The 8841-nt window shown below is 37.3% G+C and overlaps 1 protein-coding gene across 2 annotated transcripts in view; it reads left to right on the top strand.

Moving 5' to 3' along the window:
• ptprc (protein tyrosine phosphatase receptor type C) overlaps positions 1 to 8779 on the top strand; it is a 22914-nt gene extending 14135 nt beyond the window's left edge. Inside the window, exons 23-31 of one of the 2 annotated variants that reach the window (XM_040128156.1) lie at positions 784 to 919; positions 2061 to 2210; positions 2609 to 2699; positions 2866 to 3002; positions 3252 to 3386; positions 3541 to 3663; positions 3781 to 3932; positions 5188 to 5323; positions 6123 to 8779. In XM_040128156.1, coding sequence (XP_039984090.1) covers positions 784 to 919; positions 2061 to 2210; positions 2609 to 2699; positions 2866 to 3002; positions 3252 to 3386; positions 3541 to 3663; positions 3781 to 3932; positions 5188 to 5323; positions 6123 to 6425 — 1363 coding nt within the window. In that variant the 3' untranslated portion in view covers positions 6426 to 8779. The remainder of the gene's footprint in view (positions 1 to 783; positions 920 to 2060; positions 2211 to 2608; positions 2700 to 2865; positions 3003 to 3251; positions 3387 to 3540; positions 3664 to 3780; positions 3933 to 5187; positions 5324 to 6122) is intronic. The other variant, XM_040128157.1, reaches the window with a different exon arrangement.
• The last annotated feature ends 62 nt before the right edge of the window (positions 8780 to 8841 follow it).

The raw sequence follows: 8841 nt of genomic DNA, 5'->3' as shown, positions 1-8841 counted from the left end.
TAATTCCCATCAGATGGTTTAATTTAAATAATTGCTCAAGGCCCAGAGACATTAAAAATATAAAATATTTCACAATAAAGGCAAAGATTAGAGGAAAGACGAAAAATTGAAAACAGATTTTTGCATCAGAAATTCGTTTTTTCCTCTTTTGACTTCTTTTTTCCCCCATTTGCCCCAGATCAGGAATCACTGAACTAAATTACCAAACTGTAACATACAGTTGTAAAAAAACAGCTCCAACCCAGCCAGCTACAACAGTAAAATGCTTCTTACGCATCAACACATCAGTATTAACAATCTATTAATGTCAATAATAATAATATACTGTATCAATCACAGGTGCCTCTTTTTCTGCAGAATGAGCGCTTTTATTTAAGTGAAGGACCTGAATATTTGTTACAACACTAACAACATTTAATTTGCTAGCAGCTGAACAACATCCTTATTTGCCACACTGGATGTGATTTATCTTCAGATTTTCCATTGTTTCCATTCCATTTCCATTCTTCTTCTAGGCCCGCCAAACCTAGTCCTCAGTCCTTAGACCCTTTTGTTTGCTGCTCTGAACCTGCTTCTCTGAACCTGCTTCTCTGAACTTGTTGCCAGTTGGCTACCAGAGCTGCTTAACTGAGAAAAAAACTGAAACTGAATCAAGGGATTCAGCAGGCCATTTCCCCTCTCCATTTGCTTCTAAACTAATGCTTGACCTTACCTTTACTTTCCACTGATAGACATGTATACTGACAGAAATATATTAACACAATATCATTCTCTCATGTGTAGTGCTGGAGTGGGTAGGACAGGCACCTACATTGGCATTGATGCCATGATGGAGGGTCTGGAGGCAGAGGGCAGAGTGGACATCTACGGTTACATAGTCAGACTCCGCAGACAGAGGTGTCTCATGGTTCAAGTGGAGGTAAATATTCAATTTACACTGTGTTTGTGCGTCTGTTTGAAGGTGTCTCCGAATCAGAATTAAGTTTATGGACCGAGTAAGTTCATACGCGCAAGGAAATAGTTTCTTTTCTGAATGCTCTCTGCAGTGTGTGTAAGCACATGTAAAACTACGAAAGTCTGACATGAACATACAGGTAATCAAAGATAGTCATTCTAGACAAGGATAGACAAGCAAAATCAAACATACACTGTATACTGTATATAGAAGTTCAATTGTTATGTAAAATAAAATACAGACAGAGCAGGAATGCATGGCAATGCAAAGAGCATTTGAATAAAGACTGTCGGAATTTGATTCCAGGTTAAAATTTAATTATCAATTTATCAATTAAAGACAGAATAAGGAAATGGAATCATTAACTGGCAAATTTAATTATCTTTTTCTTTTTATTCTGGGTTTATTAAAGCATCATATAAGCAAATGTAGTACATTAATTTCCATTAGCTTTTTTAAAATTTATCAATATATTGATTATAATGTCACTCTGTGAAAGTCTATAATCATTATGGTGGCATGTTGCAGGTAAAACCAGATTTTATCTATTGTTAAATGTGAAGCTATTACACAATACATTTTGAGTGTGTTACACAATATTTATACTGCATAAATGTACAGCATTTGATATGTGAATATTGCGGGGCTATTTTACAGAAACTGCACTGAGAACACATCTCAGTACATGATTTAACTGTGATTGTGACTGCGACAATGACGTAACTGGTCACGAGTCTGATGATGTATGGGGTGAATCGAGTGTCTGGTTGAGCGGCACACAGAGCTCTCTAGCGCCTACCGGAGCAAAAATAGGTAGTGCACCGTATATGTATGAGCATTGCACTGAAAAACTGATGAGGTTAATAAAGCATACAGTATTTCCTGCATTAAATCTATGCCAATCACAAAGGAGGAGATAACAAGTTGTGGATGAGTTAGAAAGGGATCTGTAACCTCGGAGAAATCTAAGACGTGGATTGTGTAGCTCAATAGCAGTTTCCCTTGTGTGTATTTGTTCTATCCTCAAATTGTGTATCCTTTGTATATTAAGTGTGAATTAATTAAATTAATTAATTAAGAATTAAGTTTGTTTGTCCTCACGTAGGCCCAGTACATCCTGATTCACCAGGCTCTGCTGGAGCACAACCAGTTTGGAGAGACTGAGATCACTCTGTCTGAGCTCCACAGCACACTGAGTACACTCAAACAGCAGAACTCAGCCACAGAACCTACCCTAATGGAGGACGAGTTTGCGGTATGGCATTTTATTATTTATCTTATCACTCATAAATTATTTCTTTATCTAAAAATTCATTGCGGGGGGCAGATGGAGCCACTTTAAAGAAATTTGATTATGTTTGATGTAAGGAAAGTAAATCACTGATTTTTACATAACTGAACTGTTGATTTGCACCTATAACCACATATCAACATGTGTGGTAACACAATAGTGTATGAGGAAGATTATCGTCGTTATCATCATTAAAAATGTTTCAAGGTTTATGATCCCTTTTAAAATGTATTTTAAAATGTAGTCCTGTCCTTTTCCATTTTTCCTTCTCACCTCTTATTAAATAATAAGGAAGAAATTCCAATCTATAATATATAACTATAAATGACTAAATAGTGAAAAATCTTTGTCATGCCATTCAGCGACTCCCTACTTATAAAAACTGGAGGGCATTCAACACAGGGCTCAAAGAAGAAAACGAGATGAAGAATCGCTCTCCATCTATCATCCCATGTGAGTATCAGCTCAATGCAGGGAGAAATGACATTTTACACTACAGAATAACAACCACAGTATCTCACTGTAGGTGCAGTATGTTTATATACAAGTATTCAGATACCAGAGTAAATGTGTTCAATTTCACTTGTGTCGCAACATATCTAAAACCTGCCACCCTCAGATGACTACAACCGAGTGCTGCTGAAGCTAGACGAAGGACGCAGTCATGACAGCTACCCTGATGAAGATGATGAAGAAGAGTCATCAGATGAAGAGGATGAAGAATCCACTAAATACATCAATGCCTCCTACATTTCCGTATGTCATTTTACTATCACTTTCAGCTTATTTACTAAGCACAAAAATAAGAGTGCTTTGTTTAATTAAGACTGTACTCTTGCTACCGTCTTTTCTGTTGTAGCAGGTGTTATCTCATTAACTCTAAAGAAATTCCCTTCTTTTATACAGTCAGTTGAATTGCAAAAAAGAAGTCTAAATAAATTGATCACATCCTATTTGTTTGGACGGTGTACAACAATAGGTGGATTTGTTTTCTTGCCCACACAGGGCTACTGGAGCCCACGTGCCTTCATCGCAGCACAGACTCCACTGCCAGACACCATGGCTGACTTCTGGTTGATGGTTTACCAGAAGAAAGCATCCGCTATCGTCATGCTCTCAGACTGCAGCGAGGAGGATAAGGTACCTAAACAACCATGGATGCTGTCCTTACAGACACGTACCATATACATATAATGATATATAATGTCGTATGCTCCTTACATATAGAATACACTATACATTCTCTTGGTACATAGAGTATTGGGTAAATACGCCTGTTTTCTTGTGTTCACAGGAGTGTGACTCTGTGTACTGGGATAAAGACATAAAGACATTTGGGGACTTTGAGGTGGAGGTTACAAGCACAAACACCACACCAGCTTTCATCACCCGGAACGTGCTGATCCATCATGTCAAGGTAACACAAGAGCCTCCTACTCTTTAGCTGTAACAAAGTCTGCTCTGTTTCCATGTCTATCAGTATCAGCCTGTGATGTGACTGGTCATTTCAACCCGACACCTCTTCTGTCAACAGAGGAAAGAGAGTCGGTCGGTGAAACAGTACCAGTTCCTGAAGTGGCTGAACAGGGAGCTGCCAGAGAACCCTCAAGATCTCACAGACTTGATCAAGGAAATCAAGAACAGCTCTGTTAGCAGCAAATCACACATCACTGTGGTCCACTGCAAGTAAGACAATGTCCTCTGGAAGTCTTAAAAGGACAATATCTATATGACCACAGCATTTCAGATTTTTCTTTCATAAGAATGGCAGGTTGTGGTGGAAGAATGGGTTAAGTGTTAGACTTTCACCCAGGAAACGGGGGTTTGAATCCTGTTTTTTTTTTGGTTTTTTTGACTTAGTTAACTTTTTATTTTAAGTTAATTTAAGTTTTTTATTTTAAATCTTGCAGACAGGTTATCTTGCAGAAAGCAAGAAAAGGTTATGCAATAACAAATAAACAAAAAAGTGAAAATAATAAGTTAACTAAGTCAAAAAATAAAACAGGATTCAAACCCTGATCTCCTGGGGGAAAAGTCCTAATCTTGACACATTACTCCTCCACAACCTGGTAGAGATGTGGACTGTGTCGCGCTTTATACCACCGCACCTGACTTCCAAAAGCCTTTCTGGCAGAATATCTACGCCGATTAAAACATATTTCTAGCCAAAAGAAAGACCTGATGGTAAAACTACATAACCTTCTAACACGATATACATACCTTGTGTTTCAAGTGCAAGGAGGATTTAAAAATCACCTGGAAGAATACATGAATGGTTTAGTCGTATTTAGACTGGGGTAGTGGTGCACTTCAGCGTCTTGTGACCGAAATGAGTATTAAAACAACGAACAGAAAAATCCTAGAAGAAAATGAAAAGAAAGCTGGTTCCGTACTACAGAGCGTCAGTAGTAAAAAATGTATTTGCTGAGTTTCACTAATAAGCAAAGAGCTTGTGCATTTATCAAGCTACTGTACTTACTCCTACTTACAGCAGAGTGTAAGAGCAGAAATAGCCAATCAATGACATGGATTTACCCAGCATCTACCCCACTGTTTATTCTTTTAACGAAATCCTAATATTTTAATCAGTGATATGTTTTTCAGTAAAAACACATCAAGTTTTTTAAGGCGCGTTGAATGTGATTGAAATCCTTAAGATATCTATTAGCAATTAAAAACAACAATCTAAGATATTCATTATATATAGATAAGTATAATAATGTGGAAACATAGGAAAACCAATTTGGAACAGGAAAAGAATTCTTCGGTCAAAAGTCAAATAAAAAATTGTCACTTTAAGTAATAAAATAAAAATAAATAAATAAATACAGGTCGTGTATGCTAGGATATGCTGCAGCCCACTATGACCTGGAAAAGGTGCAGTAGAGGGATTCATGGGGAAAATTTAACCTTTTCGTGTTCGTGTGCTCCCTCTCTTCAGTGATGGCTCGTCCCGTACGGGGATTTTCTGTGCCCTGTGCAACCTGCTGGACAGCGCTAAGACTGAGAAGCTGTTGGATGTTTTCCAGGTGGTCAAAACCTTACGCAAGGACAGACAGGAAATGCTCTCCAGCGTGGTAAGAAAGAGGAACTCAATATCTTTCAGTACACATGGTTTCACAACTTTAACTTCAAACAGTGCCTAGAGTGAAAAGTATTATAGCACTTGGCTGTCAACAATGGACAAATGATGTCTTGCAAAGGTTGTTGTAATTAGATTAGAAGACTTTTAATTTAAACTTTCTGTCTATGGGTCTATTCTGGTATTTTGTAGCAAGAGAGACAAAGGTTGAAATATTAGTTAATCTCCCAGTACTACCCACTTCCCACTACTGAAGTTTTAAATATTTAAAAAACAAGTCATGTACATATACTTTCGTTTTCTAAAGCAGCTAATTAATGTCCTAAATCAGATGAGCACTGTAGTGTTCAGCAGCTGTTACTTTTTCTGGACTGTTTTAGGCAGAGGATTTATGCTTTGGTGAGTTTGCAGCATCAGTGCAGTGTATGCGTGATTGATGCAAAATAAACTACAGTGTTCATGTTCATCATAATTAAGAAACATGTCACCCAGTGAAACAGTGTGGGTCAATAGTTTCTGGACAACAATAGAGGTCTGTGTCGCAGAGGAATCAGCTATAGTGTATCAGGGTTTGACTCCACAGGTATTACTAATAGTAGGATCGGTTCACTGTTTGTTTTGACCTATCACTTATCATTTAAAACTGTTTTCTGTTGTTCTTATTTATGTTAATTCAGGAAAGTGTGTCAGAGTGTAAGCCTAAAGTCTACAAAGACAGGTTTACTCTTATTAGAACCTACAGCAAAGCACCATATCTTATTGTTTCCACTCAGATCTTTCTGTGTCTCTCATAGGAGCAGTACCAGTTCTTGTACGACGCTCTGGAGGGGGTCTTCCCTGTCCAGAATGGGGAACTGAAAGCAGTACAGGCCCCTGCAGCTGAGTCCGTCCAGATTGTCAACGAAACCAAACAGGCGGAGCAGCCAGCCAGCACGACCAGAAACGACCAGCAAGGGGTGGCAGAGAGCACGCCGCTGGTGGCTGATGGAAGGAAGGAAGACAAAAAACAGGAGCCTGGAAAAGATTCCAGTACACCCACAGAGACATCGCCACTGGAGGACACCAGCAACGGCCGCACTGTCACTGCGGAGATCTGAGAGGAGTGGCAGGTGCATGGCTGTGCTTTTTACTTTTGAGAATAAGCGCTTCAGCTGAATGCTTTCTTTTAATTTTTTTATCAATGTATAAACAATGTAAAGCTTTTATACAATGTGGCTCTGGTTGAGACTTGCTAAAGAATTTGATCAAATGTTTTAATGTCAATTTCCAAAATATATGATTTTAACTAAGTTATAAATATTTTAGTATTATGCAAATAAAAATTTCTGTGGGCAAAGTTTACTAGAGATGCTGCCATCAAACTAGGGCCCTTGGATTTTCTCTATATTAAGAGATATCTAAGAACTAAATTTTAAATATACAGTATAGTAGGTAAGCTGTTGTTTTATATCCCAATATATGTGCATGTTGAGTTTGAGTTAGTTTAAGTACTATTTTTTCTTGCTAAACGCACAGATGCTATAGTCTTCATTTATATATACAGTACATTTGGTCTATCTGAATAATTTTGTCAAGTTCACAATTAAAAGAGACTTAGAATAAGAGTCTTATTTATGCAGAGTACTTACTTATTAACCACTGTCATTTTTAAGTTGTTGTTTTTCATCATACATTAACTTTATTAGGCTGGATTTACTTTATTTAAGTTCATTGCATCTTTTGAATGCTCCAAAAAGACGGTTTGAGTTTTTAATTGTTGCTTATTTACCTATGGACATTTATTGTCGTAGAGGAATATTAGATCTGAGAGATCTGAAAACAATGTTGTCCGGGGCTGTAACGCTACCGTATGTGTTCTTTATATTACTTTTATGAATAAACCTGGTCTTAATCATCAGCCAAATCCTACTCTCAATAGACAGCAGCGCTCATCAGAAGACATGTCAGGTCTTCTGAATTTCAAAAAGGCTGTTTCTAAAAAAAAAAAGAGGGTTTAGCAAACTCACACTGTTTAAATGAAAGTTAAAGTAAAAATGTCGCTAAAAAATGTACACAAAAACAAATTGCAAAACTACTGAAATTTCACAACATATACCAATTTACTCTGATAAATAGAACATTTCTAAATCAGCAGTTTGTTTACATAGTCACTGTCAAAGGCAAGCAGTTACAAAATTTAAGACACACAAGATATAAAATGGACAGTTTTCTTCACTTCAGGACAGTCATAAGCAAACAGCCTGTTGCAGTTCTCTGATCAGAGCTGCATCTTCAATTGACTCAGTGAATTCCCTCTTAAGAGTTTCTTGTAAATCTCTAAATATCCATCAAAATGTATAAAAACTATATTCTATGTATAAAAAACATCAAATACAATGAACTGAGAGAAAACAGTGAACTCTGTACTTCGTCCAAACCTTCTGAGTTTTCTATGTTATAGAGGCTCAGAGAAGTTCTGTAAACGTTACCTGAAATATTGAAGTGCTAAAGACATGTCAGCTAATGTAATGACATACACACACTGTTTTAGTGGTCAGAAAACAGTCACAGAGGGTTTAGTAGCTTCCTACAGCTGGCTGGCTGCCCTGTGGAGTTATAGCACAGATGTCCACAGTGAACTGTAAATAAATACACGTGTTATGATACATGGCTGCAGTCAATGCACTGCATGAGGACACTTATCCTCAGCCTAACTCTTGGCCTCTCATGTACGTACACTGGACTCAACGATACTTATAGATGTGTCAAAATACGATTTTCATACCAATATATTTGCTATATTTACTACTTTACTTCTCATGGTAAAAAAACAAAACAAAAAAGAAACATTGCAATTTAGTGAATTTTTGCTGAAAAATAAATGATAATCATTTATACAGTAATCAAAATCTTTATGAGGGCAAAATTTCAAGCACAGAGAGGCTATTACCCAAAATCACACAAGGGTTTATGAAACAACTGTGGTACATTTAAAAGCTGCACTATAGCTGAACTATAGGAACCCTTGAAACAAGTGCTTCAAAGCACGGCTGCATCAAAGTTAATAACTGTCGGTGAATTTTTGTTGTAGTGGGGATTTTAATTATCAAAGACGCCACAGCACATGGCTACATAAGACAAATAGTGAATGTTTTCAAATACACTGTAGCGTGGTGTGAGCTCGGGTGCAGTTTATGTTGACTATTAAGTCCTGCTTTAAGACTTCCCTGATGCATATCCAATACAAGCCTTCTTATTATGGATTTGACGACACTATGTACCTTTGATTTGTGCAAAATCTTTAGCCCACCCTGTCCATATGAGGTTATGGTCAATTAATGAGCCTCAACTATTGTTAAATTTAGCAGAGCACACTTGACTGAGCAAACATTTACTGACTTCTAGGAAGCAGTAAAGTTACTTCCACTTCTATCCTAATAAGTACTTTGTCATTCTTCACATTTTCAGCGTGACAAGTTTTGTGTTGCTGTTACCAGAAGCAGTTACTTAAATCCCACAACTAAAGTGAGTAGG

The sequence above is a fragment of the Xiphias gladius genome, chromosome 6 (assembly GCF_016859285.1).
Source record: "Xiphias gladius isolate SHS-SW01 ecotype Sanya breed wild chromosome 6, ASM1685928v1, whole genome shotgun sequence".
Taxonomy (NCBI): Eukaryota; Metazoa; Chordata; class Actinopteri; order Istiophoriformes; family Xiphiidae; genus Xiphias; species Xiphias gladius.
Note: the sequence above shows the minus strand (reverse complement) of the source record. Positions and strands in the feature narration are given on the sequence as shown.